General features: G+C 43.2%; 1 protein-coding gene across 2 annotated transcripts; it reads right to left on the bottom strand.

Annotated features, from left to right (window-relative positions):
• Positions 1–149: 149 nt before the first annotated feature.
• On the bottom strand, positions 150–19,477 carry LOC102776234 (solute carrier family 13 member 1-like). 2 transcript variants are annotated; one of them, XM_087844565.1, is made up of 15 exons: positions 19,343–19,477; positions 17,201–17,329; positions 16,424–16,560; positions 16,151–16,317; positions 15,979–16,018; positions 15,781–15,862; positions 15,503–15,669; positions 14,315–14,434; positions 8,933–9,031; positions 7,968–8,069; positions 7,005–7,096; positions 6,550–6,644; positions 4,426–4,587; positions 1,755–1,892; positions 150–560 (listed from the first exon to the last, which is right to left on the bottom strand). In XM_087844565.1, exons 1-15 carry the CDS (start codon positions 19,460–19,462, stop codon positions 426–428), a joined length of 1,785 nt encoding a protein of 594 aa, XP_087700691.1. In that variant the 5' UTR covers positions 19,463–19,477; the 3' UTR covers positions 150–425. The 2 variants fall into 2 exon arrangements, with proteins under 2 accessions (XP_087700691.1, XP_087700692.1); XM_087844566.1 differs by having other exon boundaries at positions 15,503–15,676; positions 15,764–15,862; positions 19,343–19,462.
• Between the last annotated feature and the right edge of the window lie 5,006 nt (positions 19,478–24,483).

Genomic DNA, 24,483 nt, shown 5'->3' with positions numbered 1-24,483 from the left:
GTCATTCTCTTCTCTGCTAAGCTGCAGTTTGGGAGTATTTGGGGGGATTTTTAGGAGGATATCTCATCCTGACTTTTGGAAAACAGTGGAGTGTTATGATAGAGAAAAAGAAGATGTAGTAAGATAAACTGATTATTAGCCTGGGTCTGCACATGAGATTTGTTGACAATATGACTTCTTTAAATGTTTTTTGTTGGCAACCAGGTTTACGGCGACTGCAGCACCGAAACAGGGGCTTCTAAATGTTTACCTGTTGGTGGAGAGGAAGCAGTAACACCACTACAGAAACATGAATACACCCTTTCAACTTTGGGTTAGTTAAAGCACATTAATCTATTTCTTAAGAGTCGAACTCGGGAGCCTTTTTTGAGTCTCTTTCAGGATTCAGAGTCTGACCACTGAAAACTACGCCCGGAGTCCGCTCATCAAGGCGTCGTGGAGTTGAAGGTCGGTGCCCAGTCGGGGTACGTATCCAGCGAGAACAAAGGAATTCCCCAAGTTGCCATGGCCAGCAGGACGGCGAGGACTCCAATCGTGTTGACGCCAAGTCCCGCCTTAACCTGCAGCAGACATGATCAGATTTTTCTTGTGAATTATGGCCAGCACACATTTAGTGAAAGATCTCCAAAAGTTGATTCTGTTCATCTGGACGTAGCGTTTTCTGGGAGAAACGTTTCGTCACTCATCCAAGTGACTTCTTCAGTCTCAGCTGACTGCAGGTTTCCCCAATCTTATAAACAGTACATTTGCATAATGACTGACACAGCGGCCAGGGAGGCAGAAGATCATCACATCAAGAAGGCTCTGAGTAAATGTGGTTATCCCAGCTGGACTTTTGTCAAAGCTGGAAAGGTACCTAAAGAAAGCTCCAGCCAATCCAGCAGAGAAGGACAACCGCTGCCCAAGCGAAAACCTGTAGTGATCCCATACGTGTCAGGAGCAGTTTAGATGCATTTTTTCTAAACACCGTGTCTCTGTGGCTTTTAAACCCCAAAACACGCTGCGCCAAAAATTGGTCCACTCCAAGGATCGGGTCCCCCGACACAAACAGAGTAACATAGTGTACGCTGTTAAGTGCAGGAGGATTGCCAGTATTTATAAATCGGGGAAACCAAACAACCTCTGGCTAAGAGGATGGCACAACACAGAAGAGCTACCTCGTCAGGCCAGGACTCTGCAGTCTATTTACACCTACAGGCCAGTGGACACTCTTTCAATGATGAGGATGTAACATCCTGGACAGGGAGGAACGCTGGTTTGAGGGCGGAGTCAAGGAGGCCATTTACATGAAAAGGGAAAGACCATCTCTGAATTGAGGAGGGGCCTAAGGGTACATCTTTCGCCATCTTACAATGCTGTGATTGCAGCCATTCCCCAACTCTCTGAATGGTACTCATGGCCATTGATCAGTGGTCTTTGATCAGTGGGTTTTGGTCAGTGGTTGTTGATCAATGGTCATGAGAATTTGCATAATTAAGATTAAGGAACTGACCTCACAGCCCATTGTTCCTTCAGTGGGCTGGTTTCAGTCATTATGCAAATGTCCTGTTTATAAGATTGAAACCTGCAGTCAGCTGAGACTGAAGAAGTCACTTGGATGAGTGACAAAACGTTTCTCCCAGAAAACGCTACGTCCAGATGAACAGAATCAACCTTTGGAGATTTATTTTCCTGGATGATTGAGAATGCATCAAGACATTTAGTGAAAGAGTTATTTCTAGTTGCAACCTCTATTTTCTTGTGACAGAACTCACCATATCTAGGGTGGTAAAGTGTCCATAGCCATACACCACAGCACCTGGTGGGTTGGACACTGGCAGGAGGAAGGAGAAGGATGTGCACAGGGTGGCGGGGATCAGGATGTACAAAGGGTTGACGTGTATGGCCTCGGCCTGGAGCCAGAACAATCTCTCATAAATATTTCCCACATTAGTGAGATTAAATAACAATAATAAGTTTTTCTTTTATTAACATTCATTCAAAGGATTAAGGAGGGGCAATATGTATTTACATGTAAATGTTAGTAACGTTTGTTTAAACGCGTTCCTGTGATTATTTTCATGTTGGCCTGAAGTGAAATATCGCCCTCTGCTGGTACTGCAGCTTACTGCACCCTTTGCATGCATGTCCATGTCACGATTTGAAGATGCAAAGCTTGGGATGAATATTGCATGCTTTGCAGTGATACTGGTTGAAAAGATAGACATTGCCAACTTGACATCCCCCCCTCTAACTTGGTCAGGATGCTATGTTCACAAACTGCCTCCGTTTGGACCTACGAGTCATTGTGGCAATTCAGAGAAATGTTACGTGTGTCTGTAGCCAATAGGTTTATATGGCTAAATGGTAATTGTGTGAAAAGTAAAACACAAGAGCCAATAATGCATTAAAAAAAAAAGAAGAAATTAATGAAAAACGATGTGTTTCAGGTGATTTTTACGGAGTAATGAGAAAGTAACGTGTAATGAATTACTTCCTCCTGTTAGTAATTAATTAATGTACTACATTACTTTTACGAAAAGTGTTCTAATATGTGCATTTTTTTTTAGTAATGACCCCAACACTGATCACAACAAAGAGGGGAAATATCTCCAACATGCACCAACATGCACAAATGTAATGTCTTTGATTTACTGCCTGGGTGTGAAACTCTGTGATGGACCACCTGTGAACATCCAGACTACTGTTATTTCAAGAATTGTGCTCCACCAAAAAAACACAAGTATACAAATGACTGGTTTGAATTGACCAGAGGAACATGCTCAAGGCCAGCATACAGAGGCACCATCTTCTTTTGGAGGTCAACGATGAGGGTTGAATCTCTCAGCCAGAGATCAGAGAACTAAATGTCCCTTAGAAAAGCTAAATGAGTAAGTTCTGCACACTTCCTGGAGAAACCCCTCCCTACTTATGGGGGGTCCGAAGGACTTGAGACAGAACTGTAAAAAGAGTTGTTAGCCTTGATGTGGTCGTCTCTTTTGTTGTAAATTCCATATGCTCTGTTTTATGTTGAAACAAAATCTTAAAGCTCATGAACAGTACAAACTGCAGCTAAAGCAAAACACTGAAAGAGCAGAACGACTCAGATGTCACAGCAGTTTCCCTCTAAGGATCAAAAAAGCTGAATTTATCAGACTGAAAACACTGATGAGGTCAGGACTGAGGAGACATGAGAGGAATCTTGAAGACGTGTCTCTGCACAGTCTTAGCACTCGAGCACTTAAATTAATGCTTGAACTGGACGCCGACCTCACGCTATGTTGATGTTATGGAAGTTAAAGAATTTACAGGCATCAAATAGCATTTATGCTCAACGAATGAAAAAGCAGATTCTGAAGAAAACGAATCATCTGGAAGCTGAAACCACACAGTTTTACTTAGTTATTTTTCACTAATTTGGCTCTAGTGCTGGATTTGACGGTGAAACGGGGAACAACACGCAGGAAAGGCCCAGACCAGCACCCGTGGTGCACAGCTGATTTCTAAAGAGCTCATTAATTCAACAATTGACTCAGCTCTGACTTTGGATGCCCATGTAAAATCTCTGGTTCGCTCCTGTTTTTATCACTTGAGAAACATTGCTAAGCTGAGTCCCATTGTATCGCGCTCCGAATTAGAAATGGTCATTCATGCATTTGTTTCATCTCGTCTGGACTATTGTAACTCTTTGTTTACTCGTTTATGTAAAGCCTCTTTGGAGCATCTGCAAGTTGTTCAGATCACTGCTGCAAAGCTTCGCATGTCACACCCCTGCTGATTCAGCTGCACTGGCTCCCCGTTAAATTCAGAATCCAGTTTAAGGTTTTGACCTTGACTTTCAGGGCTCTGCATGGACAAGCACCAACATATATCAGTGAACTTTTACATCCATACATTCCCAGCAGGTCCCTGAGGTCATGTGACCAGGGCTTGCTTGCTGTCCAACACACGAGGCTGAAAACAAAAGGCGACAGAGCTTTTGTAACTGTGGCCCCTAGATTGTGGAACTCTCTCCCTTTGAGCCTGAGATCTGTGGACTCAGTGGTCGCTTTTAAAAAACAGCTAAAAACTCATCTTTTTAAACTTGCTTTTGGTTGATTTTTATTTTTAGGTTTTAGCTTCTGTGAAGCACTTTGTGATTTCTATCTTGAAAGGTGCTATATAAATAAAGTTTTACTTACTTACTTACTTACATGAGCATAAAATTGCTGCTTATCCCTTGCGTGTTGTATTTGTCGGGAGAAGCCAATCAGAAGAAAGTAGGCTTAAAGGGAGTGGATTTAAACGGTTTGTTTCAAGCAGACCATGAACGCAGGGATTCCTCCACAGCCCAGTGTAAGATAAATAATGATTATTTTAAGTACTCTAGTAAAGTCCAAGAATAAAATACTGAGCTGAAAATCGAACAGTAATTCTTAGCATTACAGTATGACACACTGAACTAACCAGAGGAGAGAGAATGGGGAGGAAGATGGTGATGGTGGCGGCGTTGCTGGCCACCTCTGTCAGTGTGGTGGTAAGGAGGCAGGCCACTGTGACTGTGGCTAAGACCGGGAGGTCGCCCAGAGGTGTCATCAGCCTGGCCAGCCATAAAGACAGACCTGACTCCTGCACACACAAACAAACACACATGTTAAGTGTACAGCAGATTTTAGACCAGCTTTAGGTGCTGTTATATCAACCACTGGTTTCTGAAGGCCCATTTTGAAGATTTGACATGACATTTGTGGCCATATGACCAGATGCAATGAGGACAGGCTGGTCTGACTGTGAAGCCATTTGTTCATTAATTAATGATTTAAATTGTAGACAAATTGTCAGTGGACAATGCACAGTTAGCCATGGTATGGCTAAAATTCACAAAAAAGACTTTTTTGTTCAGTTTGAGTCTAAATGAGTGACTGAGCCCATAAACTGCGTACAGAGGGCAATTCAAAGAGAAGGTGTTTCCACCGACCTCTGTAGGTCCTGAAGTCTTTTTACAACAACAATCGGTTGGCCTATATCTTTATCTATCTCTATATCTGTCGCTGTTTATCTCTAGAGACAGAGATCGACAGGGATATAATTGAAGTGCACTCAAAACTATATTATTTGAGTGTACTTGTGGTTTAACTCTAAGCTAAACAATCTTGATCCTTTTTTTATTTATAGTTTTACTATAATCTTTCTGATTGTGAGCACTGCCTGAAAACAATGTTGACACAATCAGGGGAGTAGTCCAGTTAAAGTTGTTGTAATCCCCAGTGATCTACACCAGAGAGCTGTTTTTTATCTGGACTAGGGATGGGTACCAATATCCGGTGCCATTATGGCACCGGTTCTGACATAAACGGTAGTAACCAGACCGAAGAGCAGCGCACATTTCGGTGCTTTTTTTTCCTGAGCTGTGATACACTTTAGATTCTAGCCAATCATTTTACGTTTCCGAGGATAGTAGGCGGGTCCAGGTACGTACGTTCTTTTAGAGCAGAGCTACAGATTAAAAATGCCCAAGGCGAAGCGGTTAAAAGTCTGGCTGTACTTCACAGCAAAAGATGCAAACTCAGCAGCTGCAACAAGTGCTTTAAGCTGATACTGTGATACTGTCAAAGGAGGTAACACCTCAAATCTGATGAAACACCTGGCGACGCATAGCGGGTTTTTTTTAAAAGCCGAGAAATGCGCCGTATTTGATAGCTTGCTGCGAGACCTCACACCGAACACATCTACTGCGGGTGTGGTGCCTGTTATCGACCCGGAGTTAGCAACATCCCCAAAAACCCGAAGAGGAGAGTCCTGGCCCCTAGCCCTGCCAGTGTAGCAGAAATGATGAGGATGATGATGCAGCAGCAGCCGTTCTTCTCTGCGTGAGTAGCTTAATGTTGTTCGTGTGTAATTTACGTTGAGTAGGCTAACCACGTTATTACATTAATGCATGTAAGGTGAACTAGCAAACACCGTCGTAGCTACATGCAGCTGTCTTCTTGTTTGATGGCAGATACTCCCTTCACACAAAAAGCCAAAAAAGCTAAAATGACCAAAGAAAAAGTGGAAAACAGTTAAACATGAGAGGTTTTAGGACAAAGTTTGTGTTTTTTCCATTGTTTAAGCTGCTCCCAGCCAAGAGTGATACCATATATGCCCCATAGCTGCAGAGAAGGCTAACATTGTTATCTTTTTACAAAAAAACAGCTAAACATGAGAGGTTTTAGGACAAAGTTTGTGTTTTTTCCATTGTTTAAGCTGCTCCCAGCCAAGAGTGATACCATATATGCCCCATAGCTGCAGAAAAGGCTAACATTGTTATCTTTTTACAAAAAAACAGCTGAACATGAGAGGTTTTTGGACAAAGTTTGTGTTCTCCATTCTTTAAGCACCAGTTTGAGCACCGTTTAAGCACCGGCACCGTTTCAAAAGTACCGGTTTGGCACCGGTATCGGATAAAACCTAAACGATACCCATCCCTAATCTGGACCTGAGGTTTTTCTGTGTTAACTGTGAAAACTTTACAATGTTTTGCATCAAATTTCTTCTTGTTCGGTACCATGAAACTGTTCTGGATGTATTGTAATTTGTATTTCAGCATACCTCTGCACCTTTAGCGAGGGCAAAGCCTCCACTAACCATCAGGGCAACTTGCCACGGCATGGAGGCCTGAAACTCTTTCCAGGAAATCATTGACTCTGAATTGAGAGAGAAAAGCATTTACTGGGACTGATGGCACAGATGCTGAAAAACAGACAAGATGTTCAGAAATGAGTGTTAATACTTTACTGATTTTAGGTATTCACACATTTCTGTGCAGCTTAAAGTTTATATTTTTATGTAAAAGCTTGATATGCATAGGACGCAATAACCAAAGAAGTGAGAATAATGTATTGTAGGAAAACTGCATTAAGAAGAATTAAGAAAAACAAAATTTGAGTAAATCTACAGTACTTAAACTCAACCAATTATGCTAATTTCCTGCTCTGGGGCTCTTTGAGTACTTGTGTTAGCCTTCAACATCTGACTAAACAACAAGCCACGTTCCATACATTTACCATATTTTCTGGAGGGTCCGTGAGCAGGTACGATGAAGAGGAGGACGCCCAGCACCAGAGCCACAGTGGCATCTGTGATGTAGTTGGATTTACTGAAAAACAGAAAAAGTGATCAGCTGGGTCATGGTTCATTGCTGCTGCAAAAAATCATAAATATATATGTTTCCCAAAGAATCTGGTCTGATATTTGTCATTCTATCAAGAAACTGCCTGGAAAGATCAAAACTGACAATAAGTCTGTTGGTTTCTACTGAAAGTGACTCCCAGATGAACTTCTCTTTATTAGAAAAGTTCGTGAAACAGCTGGTAACTCTGGTTCTTTGCATGCATTACAAAGAGGAAACAATACATATTTTTAACAGTGTACGACTTCTCATGTTGCTCTTGGAAGAGGTGGAATTTTTCAAAATGATACTACATTTAAAAGTCTATTTGCTTCAAGGTTGTCTCCACATGCCTCTCTGGATGTTTCAGCACTAGTGTTTATTTGTTCCCGAGAAATCTGTTCTGGCTGTTGAACAGACAACAGTTTTAGGAGAGAGCCTGCAGCACATTCAGATACACGAATGTGAATCTGAACCACGATTTTTTTTTGATATTCATGGGGTTGTGCACTAATTTTCAAGCATCAGACTGTTGGAGGGGAGCTCGACTCTCCAGAAACACCTGAAGAGAAACTTTCAGGGTGCATATTATTGCCTGCAGGTATTATAGTTTCCATATCTCCATTTCAAGAACAAGTTTGAGTTGACACAGTGGCAGAGATCCAGAACAAATAGTAAGATTGTGACCTCTACAGAAGGATCTATAGCAGGAGCGCTGCAGAAGGACACTGGACAAAATTAAACTTTGTTGTTGTTGTTGCTTTAATGGAAAAAAAAATCGAGGGCTTTAAGATCACACCTTGTACTTGGGAATAAGTTTGAATAATTTCCAAGAAAATAAAAGAAGGTTGTGACTCACTGAGGGAAGAGGGAAGCCCAGCCGGGTATAAAACCTGGAGATCTGGTCAACCACAACAAAACCATCCCCACAAAAACCACCCCGGTGAAGATCTCCTGAGAACTGGAGAGAGAGAACGAATGAATGTGTGAATGCATAAATTATCATAGGAATGTCTTTCTGTCAATAACTGATCAACAAGTAAATGAATGACGGCAATCTAAGGTAATGTAAAACCCTCTGTATAATTAAATAAATTCCTGAATGAAAACATATCTTTTTAAAAGAGTTATATTGTAAGTTATATATGTGCTGACAGAGAGAGAGTTCACCAAACCTCCGGGCTACAGACCTCTTTATCCATCTCATTTGGCCTGAGTTGGTCAGTTTGTGAGATAAATGTCTCCCTCTCATGAATATAAAACCAGGTGGCCCTTGCCTTGTCATGCTCAAAGTGCACCCAAAAAACAAGTAAATAAATAAATACATTTATTCTGAATAAATCCCAAAAACGAAAAGAAAAAGACTGAAAAATGCAGAAGCAATGTCTCTTTGTAGAAATCATGATCTGTCTGCACAACAAAGCAAACAAAGACTGTGAAGGTTTTTCTACAGAAGAACGCTTCAGGCAACCTTCTGGAGACCCTTAGTCATTCTGGATTAGGCAGGTTGTCCCAATAAAATTCCAAATAAGGGGTTAAAAATGGGGTAAACATTTATATTCTGATTATTTTTACCATGTGTATTAATATAGGTGTTTTAGACGATACATATATAGTTCAATTTTTATGTTTGTTTGTTTTTATTCAAAACACCGAATACAAAACATTTGCTTGTTTCTAATATTTGAGGTCAGTGAATGGATGAATAGATAAATGGACATATTAATGCCTGACATTAGTAATGATCACGCATGAATGAATAAATGATCAAACTGATTACTTTGAAGAATAAACAAGTGTGTAAATAAACGAATGAGAGATCACCCAATGGCTCCCAGCTTCTTGTACTCGTCTTCCAGCACCTTTTTCACCGCCCTCTCTCTGTCAGACTGCTCTCCCCGACACTGCCACAGGAACGTGAAGCTGCATGAGAGAGAGAGGAAGTGCCCACACTGAATTTAATGACTGACTGTGTTTGGTTAAAAGCACAGATAGACAATGAAGAAATAATTATATATTTACATAGTTGTGAAAATATATAGTCAGCACAGTGGCACGGTGGTTAGCGCTATTGCCGCACAGCAAGAAGGTCCTGAGTTCAATTACACCATCAGGCCGGGGTCTTTCTGTGTGGAGTTTGCGTTTTCTCCCCGTGTTTGCGTGGGTTCCGTCCAAAGACATGCAGTTTGTGGGGACAGGTTAATTGATTAGTCTAAATTGCCCATAGGTATGAATGTGTCTATGTGTGTTAGCCCTGCGACAGACTGGCGACCTGTCCAGGGTGTACCCCACCTCTCGCCCTATGACAGTTGGGATAGGCTCCAGCGCCCCCCGCGACCCTGAAAAGGATAAGCGGAAGCGGATGGATGGATGAAAATATATAAATTATAACCAAGGTACCAAATACTTAGTGGGTCTGAATTTTACTTTCACTAGCTGGGACAACATCTTCAGTTACGATGAATGATGATGGATGAGAGACTGTGGACTGCTGCTGCGATTTGGGGAAGGCCTCGGAAGGGACTGGCAGCAGCTCCTGGGTGGGGCAGATCCCCAAAGACATCCCCTAGCAGAAGCGAAGATTGGACATTTTGAAGGTCTTGGAGATTGTTGCGAATGTATAACTGGTAGTCTTGTGATGACCATCGGACCGTGAGCTTGATTAAGTGGTCCGGAATTCCTTTGCGGGAGGCATTAGTTGCTGTACCAATGTGGAAGGAATGGCCAAAGAAGAGATTAGGAGAAATCCTGGACACCATAAAACTTGCCAAAAATGTGAAAGAAACTATGATCTGGTTGAGATGTGGCTGGATTTGATGATGAGCTGAAGGTCTGAATGTAAGTTATGCTGGGATTTTCTGAGGTAGAGGTAATGGGTCAGCAATTCAAAGGGGCTTAAAGGTGAGTTTATTTTTAAGTAAAATATCAAAAAGCGGCTGTGCAATTGGTTGGTTTTGCTTTGTCTGAGGAAGAAGACGAAGCAGTTTTTGGAGACTGGGCGGCGGTAAAGATAAAGATCCGGATGGAATTTTGTCGATAAGGAGGTCAATTCTGAACAGCGTAGAAACCCGAAGAAGGCAAGCAGCAACATAGTGTGCATGCCAGTAAGTAGTCACTGTACATCAGCCGGAGCATGGAAATGCAGTGATAAAGAAGAATAAATTGCAATGGTAGCCTGACGTTGGAGACCTTTGATGAGTAGCAAGCTGAGATGGGTTTAGAGGTCAAGCAACGCCCCAAATTAGTATTTTGGCGAAAAAATGGATGCCTCCGAGGTACATCTTTATCATGGGAATTTTAATGCCCAGGAATTGGAATGCAAAAGATACAAAACTGATCTGTCTTCAGGAGGGGAAAGCTGTGCAAGAGACATCTCTGTATAGTGAAACTCGAGCAGAGTAAGCGCTTTTGCCCAAGATGGGGCCGGACCGCACATGACGATGGGCCCGGACCGCACATGACGATGGGGCCGGACCGCACATGACGATGGGGCCGTCGTGGCTGTTGATCAACCTGGATGGAGCAGGCTGGTTGAGTAGTGGAAAAATCAGCTCTGTCAGATCTATATATTTACTAGCAATGATTTGTTGGCAAAGGTAAGCGGATACTGGGAAAGGTTTTGGAGCCGGTGGGTTGGGTGGAGGAATTGCAGAGGTCAGCAAAAACTGAGCAATAATAGCTTGAAAAGAAGGGGACTGGGCTAAAAAACTTGGCCATGTGCTGCTTGGAGCTGCTCTGATGGGAAAAGGAAAAAGATCTGGGTTAGGAGAAGGTATAGTTGGATACCTGGTTGTAGGAATGTTGGCTGAAGTATTGTAAAGAGAAGCTGATGTGATAGGAACTAGCAAGCCGGTGCCAGAAAGGTTTGCTGCAGTGATTAGCAAAGAAGGGATAAGTGGTTGAGAAACTGGCAACCTGGTGCCATGAAGATTTGCTGAGAAGACTTGCTAAGGAGGGATTGAAGACCGCAGAGCTGGCAACCTGGTGCCACGTGGAGTATAAGCAGCAGCTGAGGAGGGAGCTGGGATTTCGCCTCCAGGAACATGCGATGTGGTGGCTAGATGCTGGCTGATGAGACTGTGAGGTGTGGGGAACCTTCACTGTTAGAGGCGTTGGCAGCATTTATGCCTGGAAGAGGATTATCTTTGTTTGCTGTATGGATGTGAGAGTGTTGAAAAGTTAAAAAGAATTGGAATAGCTTTGCCTTGTTGTTGGAAAGGTGAACGATGGGTTGCGGTTCAGTCTGAAATCCTTGACGAGAAGGTGTCTTCGGGAGACGTGGCGTGGGAACGGCGGCGGAGTAATCTGGAGTAAGAGACATACTTTGTATGTAGGAGTTATTTATAGTTTTCTTGGTTTCGGGTGACATACACTCTTTCTAATTTTAAGATCAGATATAAAAACTCCTTTCTTCTTTTCAGTAAAGCTCTAATTAGAGCTGGAGGAGGTGACCCTGAAATGACGTTGCTCTATGCTCAGGCTGCTGGGGAACATCCCACAATGCACTGAGCACTGCAGTTTGTATTTGAGTTTGTCTGTCTATATTCTCCATTTTTGTCTTCTCCTCTCTTGTCGTTACTCCCTAACCAGTCACAATAAAAGCCCCCTCACTGGGCCTGGTTTTATTGGAGGTTCCTCCCCACCATCTCCAAATGTTTACTGAAGAAGGACCACCTGCACATTGGGACCCACTGATGTTTACATTATATTATAATCTCATCTCACTGGCAGCAAACATCAGCTGATGGTTCAACCTTTGACCACATCTAATATAGTGAACTATTAAAGATACTTTAATATCTTGTATGGGGCGATCGTGGCTCAAGAGTTGGGAGTTCGTCTTGTAATCGGAAGGTTGCTGATTTGAGCCCCGGCTTGGACAGTCTCGGTCGTTGTGTCCTTGGGCAAGACACTTCACCCGTTGCCTACTGGTGGTGGTCAGAGGGCCCGGTGGGGCCAGTGTCCGGCAGCCTCGCCTCTGTCAGTGCGCCCCAGGGCGGCTGTGGCTACAATGTAGCTTAGCATCACCAGTGTGTGAATGGGTGGATGACTGGATGTGTAAAGCGCTTTGGGGTCCTTAGGGACTAGTAAGGCGCTATACAAATACAGGCCATTTACCACAGTTGCTACAGAACTGCAGAGTGCTTTAAAATTCACCTCCATCCCTGCTCTTCCTTTTTCTGTTCTTCCTGCTTTCATCTGCTCTGTTATTTCCTGAAGTCCGACTACTGCCTTATTTCTTAGATATCAATGACTGCAAATGCAAATAACACATTTTGGGAAAATATTGCAGACTTTTGGAGGATAGTTTGGAGTGTCCCCTCCTGCAAATCGATACTTTTTCCCCTGGTAGGGTCTCCCATGGTGTCCATGCCGCGGTGGGTATCCTAGGATCCCCTCGGCTTGCTGCCTGCACTTTGGGGTTTCTCCCAGTAGACGAGCGGGTTTCTTCCCTGCGCCTTCGGGTGAGTGAACAGGTTCTGACTGTTGTCTGCTCTTATGTGCCGACTGACGGTTCAGACTACCCAGCCTTCTTGGAGTCCCTCGGTGGGGTGCTTGAGGGTGATCCACCTGGGAACTCTGTTGTCCTACTGGGAGACTTCAACGCTCATGTGGGCAACGTTAATGAGACCTGTTTGAACATAAGTATGTCCATACATGCACGTGACACCAGGACACCCTAGTCTGCAAGTCAGTGATCGATTTTATAATCGTATCACCAGACCTGCGGCCATTTGTTCTGGACACTTGGGTAAAGAGAGGGGCTGAGTTGTCAACTGATCACCACCGGGTGGTGAGTTGGTTCAGGTGGCGGGGGAGAATGCTGGACACACCTGGCGCACCCAAACGTATAGTGAATTTGTGCTAGGAACACCTGGCAGAGGCCATAGGTTTGTGAGATTGTCTACGCATACCTCCGGCAGAGCTTCAAGGGCATTCCGAGGGAGAATAGTGACATTGAGGCCGATTGGACCATGTTCAGCACCTCCATTGCCAAACCAAATGTTGGGCACCAGAGGTGAAGGGATCCACAAAGCTGAAGGAGGAGGCCAATCTGGCTTGTTTAGCTTGTGGGACTTCGGAGGCAGTTGATATGTACGACAGACCAAGCGGAACATGGCTTGGGCAGTGGCTGAAGCAAAAAGTCAGGTGTGGTAGGAGTTTGGAGAGGCCATGGAAAAAGACTAAAAAGAGATTCTAGCACACCGTCAGGTGACTCAGGAGGGGAAAGTGGTGGCCTACCTGCACTGTGTATAGTGCGGATTGTTTTCGACTGAAAACATCTCTGGATCTCGTTTACAAGTGACAAGAGAAGGGAGCGGAAGATCGACAGATGGATTGGTGCTGCGGCTGCAGTGATGTGGACGCTGTACCGGTCCGTTGTGGTGAAGAGAGCTGAGTTTAAAAGCGAAGCTCTCATTTTACCAGTCGATCGACGTCTCTACCCTCACCTATGGTCACGAGCTGTTGATAGTGACCGAAAGGACGAGATTGCTGATACGAGTGATGGATGGGCTTCTTACGAAGGGTGGCTGGCCTCTCCCTTAGAGATGGGCTGAGAAGTCCAGCCATCTTTGAGGGGCTCAGAGTAGAGCTGCTGCTTCTACATATCGAAAGGAGCCAGTCGAGGTGGTTCGGACATGTGATAAGGATGCCACCTGGCGCCTCGTGGGTGAGGTGTTCCGGGCATGTCCCACCATGAGGAGGCCATGCGGCAGATTGCCCCCACGACCCGCCCCGGATTACTGGAAGAAGATGGATGCATGGATGGATGGATGGATGGTTTCGAGTGTTTTTATGGGGGTTCAGTTCAGTTAACAGCTTAGCTGATCTTCCAGCCGCTTCAATGGCTACCTGTAGGTGTGTGGTGGACTGGCCAACAGTAAACCTTTAGAATAAAAAACTTGCACATTTAAGCTGCTTTAAATAGGCCCACAAAACTGTCAAGCAGCATTTATGTTCTTTAGTTCCTTTTTAAATAACTTAAAGTTCGAGAGCAAACCAGTCGTGTTGAATGACACTGTTTTATGTAGGCTCTGTTGATGGCATTATTAACAAAGCACAAAAGCATAAATATGAAAACAAATGGTTCATCATCGTCAAAACTCTAATAATTTTTCACAACAATAAAGATATAAATGTGATGTGATGATACTTTCACTGATAGCAGGTGATTGGCTCTGCAGATGGTATGCTGACACTCACTCTGAGCCAATGAAGATCCAATACAGCCACAACCATGTCAGCAGCAGCATGATAACACTGATGGGCAGGCACAACAGGAGCCAGTTCGCAAAGTTGATGCTGTTGCATTCTGGGTAAACGCTGAATGTAAAGACAGTGTTTGGAGAACATTTAAAAACATTGTTTTTAAAGGAGCCTTTCAATCATTTAGTTCATTCTAGCTGTGCAGCAGACTGAATTAACCAAACATGAACGGCAAGCCTTCATTTGTGCCTGTTCATGTCGATAAAGTAGAATCACTTTAAAGTCTCTTTGTGCTGGTTTTTATCGACTTTATGTTCCTGAAGATTAAAAGAAAGATCGTATGTGTGTTTTCATTAGGTAGGGATTTGTGTTGGTGTGTAGGGCTGTAATTGGAGGTTTCTGATGTTAAACAACATGTTCTCACTCCCAAAGCGTAACATTTTATGCTAGGTGACAAATCATCAACATATTACGTTTTCGGCTACCCACCACGTTCCTAAATGACGACCTCGGAAAAATGAGGAAATATGAGAACCGTATGGACTCAATCTACACATGTTCGCTCTTTTTCTTCAAATCGCTTAGAAACACGCTATTTAACATCATTAAAGTCATGGTTAAGCTCAGGAAAAAGGTTATGGTTAGGGCTAGGGATAAGGTTAGGTTTAGGGCTGGAATACAGGGCTGGAACGGATTTCGGCCATAACCCACCGCGTACCATAAGAACGCCGAAGGTCTCCTTTCGCGTTCCTCAGGGATGCCGCGGGACGTGACAAAACGTCGGCATGTTACGCCTCGGGAGTGAGAACGGGCTGTGTTAAATGGTAATTATGAGACAATATGTTCAGAGTAATTTTACAGAGAAACTTGAAAGTAATGAATAGAGAAAACAAGTTACTTTCTCTGTGAAGTAACTAAGTAACATACTGGATTAATTTTAGCTGTGTTCTGTGTAATAAGAGTAAGACATTACTTTTTTGGAATAATGATCCTGAGTAAAACTTCATTACAACAGAGAGGGGATATACCTCCAGCATAAGCAAACATTTGACCACACAGCTTGCAATTCATTTGCATGAATGTAATGTCTTTGATGTCCTGACTTGCCATGGTGACTCTCAAAGTGCAGCCAATGAGAATTGATAGATTCTTATGAGTTCCTATCCCTACTTACGAGACACTCACCGGTTGAGGTGCTCAGCGAATATGAGGTTAGGAGAGGTTCCGGGCAGCGTGGTGATGCCGCCGATGTTGGAGGAGTAGGCAATGCCGATGCACATGGCTTTGCATAGCATCCGACCCTGTCGACATCCTGTGTCCCTGTGGGAGGCCGTGGGTACGTTCTCTGCAGCCTGTAAGACAAAATGCAGAGAGAAGCAGATTTAGCGGAAGTAGCAGAACATGCAGAACTGGAAAAATATCAAAGAATAATTTTATTGTGTTTGTTTGGTGCTTTTTTGCACCTCGTCTGCTGCAGGCTGCAACTCTGCTGGTATTTGAACAGAAGTGAAGGTTTCTGTGGGGACATCTGGCTCTGTGCTGTCACTGAGAGAGGAATAAGGGATTCAACTGCTCTTCAAGCACATCAGAAACAAAAACTTAGAACACCCTAAATCCAGAGGTATAGAGAGGGCAGCAGTGAATCCCCATGCTTTACATACCTCAGAGCTTCTTTATTTTTTGCAGTACAGTTGTTGATTTCTGGAAAAATGACAGATTATAGTCAGGGTCACAAGTTCCATCCTACTGTAAGCTCAAAAACACACAGCTATCTCACACTTTTAATTATATTTTGTGCTTTTATAAAGTAAAGTATGCTGTCTGTGCAGGTACCGTCCAGCTCCAGGGTAGGGTTGTCTTCACCAGAGTATCCCTCTTCATTCACCTTTAGGATCTGTTTGAGAACAGCATCTACAATAGGCATCACCATGGTAACAGCTGATGTGTTTTGGACCCACATTGAGAGGAAGGCACAGCCGGACATGAAGCCAAGCAACAACCTGAAGGAGACAGCAGTGTGTTCAAAAAGCAACAGAGGAGCCTTCACACTTAAATCTTGAAGAAATGCAAAATTTGAATCCAACAGCAGAAAACGAAGATGCTCACCAAGCAGGGTTGACCCCCACCAAGGTGACGAGCCTCAGGGCGACTCTGCGGTGGAGGCCCCACTTCTCGATGGACGTGGCGAGGCAGACAACACCCACAAGCAGGAAGTGGAAGTTATTAAAATACTCCTTTGCCACCTAGAGGAGAAAAGGGATTTTAGAACAGAGAGCTGCTATAGAGTAATTGAGGAAGAGGAGTAAAAATTTAAGCCCATTTTCAAATTTGAGTTTGTGGCCAAAGAAAATGTTGAGTTAACAAGTAACAGATAAACCAATTAAAAATACAACTTTAAAAAACAGACAGATGCACTGGAAAATATTAAATAATTGGATCAGTACAAACAATTGTTCTGAGCTGTAAATCATACAGAGCAAGAAATTAGGAAAACAGGGCTCTTTATTATTTGTCGAGAAAAAAAAGAAACATTTCATGTTGAAGTCAGTGCTTCTTTTTCCACATAGGCACACAAGCAGCACATCTGCTGCTGTGCATTCATAAAGAATAACAATCCTTAAGACTTCAATTCAATTCAATTTTATTTATATAGCGCCAAATCACAACAAAAGTCGCCTCAAGGCGCTTCATAGATACAGAGAAAAACCCAACAATCATATGACCCCCTATGAGCAGCACTTTGGCGACAGTGGGAAGGAAAAACTCCCTTTTAACAGGAAGAAACCTCCAGCAGAACCAGGCTCAGGGAGGGGCGGCCATCTGCTGCGACCGGTTGGGGTGAGGCGAAGAACATTTTGTCCTCTGTAACTCTGATTGACTCACATTGGAGGACGACATGATGCCACACAGGGGGAAGAGGATGGCGGGGAGCATGGCGGTCATGGACAGTGGAATCACCTCTGTTATCCAGTATATCGCCATCAGCAGCAACACAAAGCCACATTCTGCCTCCTACAGGGAAAACACGATTACACACACACACACACACATCGATGACTGTAATTATAGCTAAAGGTCATTTTTATATAAATGTAATGCAAAAATTAGACGCAGCAGCTTGTACACTAAGCCAGAGTCTCTCTCGTCACTCAGCAGCTACCTTCAAACACCATCAGCTAGTTATTTGGACTGAAGCATTGTCTAATTTAACCTTCATTCCAGCGGTTATCTTTCTATTATCTTTACTTTTTCTTTTTTTGAACCATCCGGTTGTGGATCTGCACGAACATTTCCACCACCAGGCTTCACAGTCAGGGCCCAGCATTTTGGGTGTCACACTATCAAGTTCTGCTTGATAGTGCAATAATGTTTTCCGTTTTTATTATCATTAGCTTGTCTGTTGATCTTGTCAGTCTTGAATTCTTGCAGTTACTTTGCATATCGGACGTTATTAGTTCCCTTCACTTCACATTCTTTTCCTTTTGTGTCCTTTCCTTATGCAGAGTTTATTTTTCTGTTGGAGTTTCCTTGTTTGGTAATTAGTGGTTGTTTGTGTCTAGTATTTATTGTTACTTCCTCACCCATAATTGCATCGATTTCATGCAGCCATGTCCCTTTCCTCACTGATGTGTCGACCTGAATGCTCCTCATTTAAAAAAAAATAGTGTTGTCTCCCCCTTGTGCTTTGTCTCAGCTATTCTCTCATGTACTTGATTTGCTGCTTCATGGACTTTATGCTTTTTGAACTTCCACATCACCCTCAGTCCTTAACTAAAATTCTAGGTTCTCCTGAAACAATCTTGTTCTGATCTGTACTAAATATCAGACTTGTAGTCAAGACCGCCTAAACCAATACCAAGACCAGAGGGCATCGAGACCAATACAAGAAGAAGACCAAGACAAAGTCGAGACAAGACCGAGACAAAAAAGTCTTTAAACTGCAGCCAGATGCTGCTTCGTTTACGGGTGTCAGGCATATTTATGTGTTTTTGCGATGCACTCGCACAGCCCTCCTCACCGCTGGCTACTGTCTCACTCACTTACTGAGAGGACAGACGCACGCTCCACTTGACTGTCACGTCTCTCACCCTCTCTGTTTTTCACATAATGATATTATCCTATATGCTCGCACATGATTGGCCACAATATGGAGGGACTGGAGCATAGCTGAGCCACTGTGTGAGAGCTGAGCAGCGAAAGGAAATTAACTGAGGAGCGGCTCTCGCTCAATGCGAGTCGACTCTTCTGATTCACTACAAAGCACTCTGTAAGCACGGCTCTTAGAGCTGATGCACTATGTCAATCTGAGACAGCGAGACCGAGACAGCGAGACCAAGACCACGTCAAAGTGGTCTCGAGACTAACTAAATCCAACTAAATATATCAAATCTTATTATAGCCTGAAAAACAAAATCCCACTGGCAAGCTGTATTTTTAAACTAATTTTGTTTTTGCACTGCAAAGGCTTTCCTTTGACCTATTTCCAATGATTACTTTCTGTAATCGGATATTGAGCTTTATTTGCAATCCCAGACAAGTCATTTGTTAACTGAAATTGTAAAAAACTAACCATGAGGTATCATTTTATGTGTTTTCATTTTATGAGTATATAAAGTTTTATATGCAGATAGTTTTAGAAAAGGATCAAGGGTCAGCTGGCACTATGCACAAAGGTCTGTTAGCAGTATTTATAGTGACGGGAAAAAGTGTAAAAAAGCTCCAAGTGCTCAGAGTTGAAAAAAGTGTATAAGTACAAATTAATGACTGGCTGATAGGAAAGCAAATAAAGAGCGAACGTAAACTTAATAAAGCACAGAGACTGTTCAGATCATCACAAAAACTCTACAATAACTACAACCTACTGAGATCATATCATAAAGTTTATGTGCTATACGATTAAAACTAGCAGTGGCAACATCTTTCACAATATGCAAATAATCCATATAAAAACACTGATTAATGCAACTTCAATTAAATGAAACTGTTATGGAGGGGATACAGTTCCCGTCATATTTGTGCACGCACCTTTGTTCCGATGACCAGAGGAAGAGGGAGCAGCAGCAGCGGCGTGAGGATGATCAGGAGAAGGCTGTGATAGTTCCACAGTGCTTCGCTCAGCTTCGTCAGCATCCTCCTGTCGTACATTGTTTTCTTCTCTCCTGCTGGTTCCTGCTGTGACCCCGCAGTTATTTCGCTGTGATATGTTAGAGAGGGTAATGATTGACCGAGACTGACAAGCTGGAAACCAGTTTGGGGAAGTCCTCCAACTACTGGAAGCTTCATTTTACTTTTCCTTATCAGTTTTCTTGAGCAAGATACAAAAGCTGATTAGTAACTGTTGGTTATCTCTCCACTAAGACAAAGGTCAAGGTTAGATGTTAATGTGACAAAGCTTTTCATTTATTTCAAGCGTGGTGCTTGAAAGGGACAATGTTAGTAGTTTCGCTGGAACTATAAATGCCTTTTTCACACCTAATGGAAGTATACCGATTCACAAAACATTTATATGTATCTGTGGTGTGTACTCCATTGTGTGTTATTAATGCTAAAATTTCTTAATCTTCCTTTTGACTTTGTCACAGACTCTGACATAAGAACCAAAATATAAAGGATGCAAAGTTTCTTATCAAGAATCATTTTTATTAAAGTATGCATAGCAAGTATACATATACAGACTTAATAAGTTGCTTCTAGTGGGCAATATGATACTGTTTCTGTACTTGTTTCGGATCTGTCACGGTTCTGGGTCAGTTTGACCCAGTATTTTGAGTTGTTATGTTTTGGTGTGTTTTTGCATTTTGGATTCTTTCCTTATTATGATGCTGATGATTATGACTCTATGTTTCAGTTATTCTTGTTTAGGGATTAGTTCGTAGGTTTTGCGTTCTCATGTTTATTGCAGGTTTAGTTCAGTATCTAGTCTGTCTGTGTTGTGTCTGCGTTTTTGTTTAGTGGTGTCTTGTTTCCTGTTTTACTCTGAAGGTTCATGTTCCTGTCTTATGTCAGTGTTTCTAGCTTTGCTGTCTCATTAGGTCTTATTCCTCCCAGCTGTGTTCCCCTTCTGTCTCTAATTCCTTGATGACTTCCTCAGTGTATTTTAGCCCAGTGTGTCTTCGTGTCAGTGTCGCGTCGTCTGTTCACGCACCCTGTTATTTCTAGCTGCACGTCATGATTCTAGTCTGCAAGATTTGGTATTGGACATGTTCATAGTCACTTTCTCCAGTCATGTCTCCCTGCACCTTCATGTGCCAGTACCGAGATCTCGTTCACAGTTTATCATGTCGTGTTCATAGTCTGTCCACAGTACTTCGTCATAGTTCAGTCCTGGTCTTCGTTCATAGCCTTAGTTACTCCCAGTTTAGGTTTTTAGTTTTGTCATTCCCATAGTTTATGGTTTGTTATTTTGCCTTCTGTATCAGCCCTGATTAAAGGCTCGCTTTGAGCTTAGCACAAGTTTTGCCTCCAGCGTCTGTGTCCGTACCTGGGTCCACCAAACACACTCTCCACACGGTCTGCCCTCGCGGGCCGTGACAGGATCCTGATTTTTAAGGGTTTATTGTGTTTGATCTTGTTGTGAAATATTTTAAACACAATATTTATTTGCTAGAATGCCGGCCTGCATCATTTAAAATCATCACTAGATTTTATAAACATGATAAGGACTGTTATGTGATTACATGTTGAGTAGTCGGAAGCAATAAGACACATGAAAACCCCAGAGCTCCATTAAAGTTTAGCTGAGTTTATAGCCTGTTGCCTTTGACCCACAACTAATAACTAAACCAAATTCATGAAAATACTTTCACAAACAAACCTTCCAGATGGAACGTGCACCGAGCTGACAGCATCCAAACCTCTTAAATTTATGAGTTAGACTTTAATCAAGAAAATGTTATTAAGGGATTAACAGATAAGAGTTTTACAGTACTGTGTAATCTCTTTGAGTCACTCCTGATTTCTTTATATTTTGCTTCCAAGGAGCCAGACTTTCTTTTTTTAAAGAGCTCTTTCAGTCCAGTCCTTGTAGCTTTCAGAGAAATGTTTGCTTTTGTTTGTTAAGTCACTCAACACTGACCTATAAATCATTCAACCATAGAAAAGACACCAAACTCAAGGAATGAATCAGTGTTGTGTCTACACATAACAGATAACTTAGCAAAACAACAAATTTAAATTCTATATTTAAGTACTTTCTTACACATACCCTGTCACAAATAAAAACAAACAAACAAAACATTTGTTCCTGTTTTTTCCCTCCGCGAATTGCTACCTTATCGTGGTGGAGGGGTTTGTGTGTACTAGGGATCCCAGGGGCTATGTTGTCTGGGGGCTTCTGCCCGTTGGTAGTGTCTCCCGTGGAAAATTTGTCCTGGGTGAGGGACCAGACAAGAGCAATTCAGAAGGACCCTATGAGTAGAACACCAAGGGAACAGTTCACCCTGCCCAGGATAGGGTTACTGGGGCCCCACCCTGGAGCCAGGCCAACCTGTGCCCGGCAAGGGCCTGTGCTGTTGTCTGCTGCTGTTGTCAGTGGCGGTTTATAGTTCCCAGTCTTCTTGGAGTCCCTGGGTGGGATGCTGGAGGGTGCTCCATCTGGGGACTCTGTTGTCCTACTGGGAGACTTCAACGCTCATGTGGGCAATGATAGTGAGACCTGGAGGGGGTATGATTGGGAGGAACGGCCTCTGGGATCTGAACCCGAGCAGTGTTTCGTTGTTGATCTTCTGTGCAAACCACAGTTTGGCCATAACGAACACCATGTTCGAACATAAGTGTAACCAAGGTAACATCTGACCCCACTTCCGCGAATCCCTTTATCTGGTCGTTAAGTGATGACGTGACGAATCCTACTTCCGGGCCTAAAGTAGTCTGCCTTTAATATGGCTTTTGTGTTGTTAACATGTTTAATGTTTTGAATTTTCTTCTATTTAATCTCAAAAAGCTCCTAAAACAGTCAGTGATCACTGTTGACCTCCCTCTGCTTTTATTACCGCTAATCATTTATTTAAGCTCAGTTTTTAAAACCTTAGGATGTATAAGTGATTAATGTGTGATTTTCACACATTAAGCAGATTAACCCTGAGCACAGGGTGCACATCTGTGACAGATGTAAAAGTGTCTGGAGTAGTCATGGAGAATGCTATGCTGCCTGTAACATTTAGTGTAACTGAACAAACAACTAATCTTGATGCAACAGTTCTCTCAAATCTAAGGCCAATCTCTAAACTCCCCTTCCTTTCCAAAATCCTGGGAAAAATTGTCTTCCTTCAGCTTCAGGCTTTTCTCAAATTAATGCCATCTCAGAAACATTTTATTCTGGTTTCAAAGCACTACAGTGCACTGAAACTGTGCTTTTTAAAGTTTTCAATTATCTTTTATTAATTGTTGACTCTATCCAGTGGATTATGGGATTCTCTTATCAAGACTGGAGAGCTGTGTGGGTGTTAAAGGAACTGCACTTGAATGGTTCAGATCCTCTTTGACTGATAGAAGTTTTTCTGTCAGGTTTGGTGGCTCTTCATCACCATATCCACCCCCCTTACATGTGGGGTCCCTCAAGGATCTAACCTGGGCCCAGTACCCTTTTCCCTTTACATGCTCCCATTAGGCTCTATTTTCAGGAAACATGGAATCTCATTTCACTGTTATGCCAATGATTCTCAAATCTACTTTCCTCTTAAAATGAATTCTACAGACTCTCTAAAAGTGTGGGAGGAGTTCGTGGAAATTCCAGCAAACTGTCGGGCGACTCCGGAGGGGAAAGCAGTGCTCTACCTGCACCGTGTATAGTGCAGGTAGAGCGGGTGGAGTGCTGCTAACTTCGACTGAGAAAATTGTCGGGCAGTGGCAAGAATATTTCGAGGACCTCCTTAATCCCACTGGCACGTCTTCTGTGGAGGAAGCAGAGTCTGGGACCAAGGGGATGACCCACCAATCTTTGGGGGCTCCAAGTGGCGGAAGCCTTTTACGTGGGTGGTATCAGAATCTCATCTCTGCTTTCGTGGATGATGTGTTTCTGTTGGCTTCATCGGGTGATGGCCTCCAGTTTACCTTGGAATGGTTCGCAGCAGAGTGTGAAGTGGTGGGAATGAGAATCAGCACCTCCAAAACTTTGGCCATGGTCCTCAGCCAGAAAACGGTGGAGTGCCTAAGAGTTCTTGCCCCAAGTGGAAGATTTTAAGTATCTCTGCATCTTGTTTACGAGTAACGGAAGAAGGGAGCGGGAGATCGACAGACGGATTGGTGCTGCGGCTGCAGTGGGGTGGACGCTGTACCGGTCTCAGTGAGAGCTGAGTGTAAAAGCGAAGATCTCAATTTACCGGTCGATCTACATTCCGACCCTCAACTATGGTCATGAGTTGTTGGTAGTGACCGTAAGGATGAGATCGCGCATACAAGCAGCGGAAATTGGCTCCCTCTGAAGGGTGGCTGGCCTCTCCCTTAGAGATAGGGTGAGAAGTTCGGCCATCCAGGATGGGCTCAGAGTAGAGTCGGTGCTCCTTCACATCGAAGCCAGTCGAGCTGGTTCGGGCATCTGACAAGGATGCTGGGGCAGACCTAGGACACGCTGCAGAAATTATCTCTCTCGGTTGGCCTGGGAACGCCTTGGTGTTCCCCCGGACAAGCTGGAGGATGGCTGGGGAGAGGGAGGTCTGGGTTTCTTTGCTTGGGCTGCTGCCCCCGTGACCCGGCCCTGGATTACTGGAAGAAGATGGATGGATGGATGTTCTTTGATGGCAGTTTTTCATTTGAGAAACAAATACATTTTGTTGTAAAAGACAGCTTCTTCCAGCTCAGGGCTCTTACAAACACAAAGAACATTTTGTCATTTGCTGACTTTGTGAAAGTGATCCATGCATTTATTTCATCCAGGCTTAACGACTGTAATAGTCTTTATTTTGGTATCAGCCAGCTGCTCTCTCATCTTAAGGTAGTTCAGAATGCTGCAGCTCGACTCTTGACAGGCACTCGTAAACACGACCATATTTCCCCAGTCTTGGCTCATGTACACTGGCTTCCAGTGTACATTGTAGAATTGTCTTAATATTTTATTGCTTGTTTTTAAGTCTACATCGATTAGCTCCGTCATACCTCTCTGATCTTTTAACTAAAAATTCTCCAAATAGAGCTCAGCTTAGAGTTGCTTCTAGTGTTCCCTAGAAGAA

Source organism: Neolamprologus brichardi, chromosome 7 (assembly GCF_056152115.1).
Source record: "Neolamprologus brichardi isolate AB-2024 chromosome 7, ASM5615211v1, whole genome shotgun sequence".
NCBI classification, from domain to species: Eukaryota; Metazoa; Chordata; class Actinopteri; order Cichliformes; family Cichlidae; genus Neolamprologus; species Neolamprologus brichardi.
This window is presented reverse-complemented; position numbering and strand designations above follow the sequence as displayed.

Bases quoted from the DNA above. Each gene is read 5' to 3' on its own strand.
- LOC102776234 (XM_087844566.1), bottom strand. From the start codon at position 19,462: ATGTACGACAGGAGGATGCTGACGAAGCTGAGCGAAGCACTGTGGAAC. The intron at 16,561-17,200 runs GTGAGTCAATCA...TTTCTCCTCTAG, and splicing joins GCATCATGTCGTCCTCCAAT to GTGGCAAAGGAGTATTTTAA. The intron at 16,318-16,423 runs GTGAGCATCTTC...TGTCTCCTTCAG, and splicing joins GTGGGGGTCAACCCTGCTTG to GTTGTTGCTTGGCTTCATGT.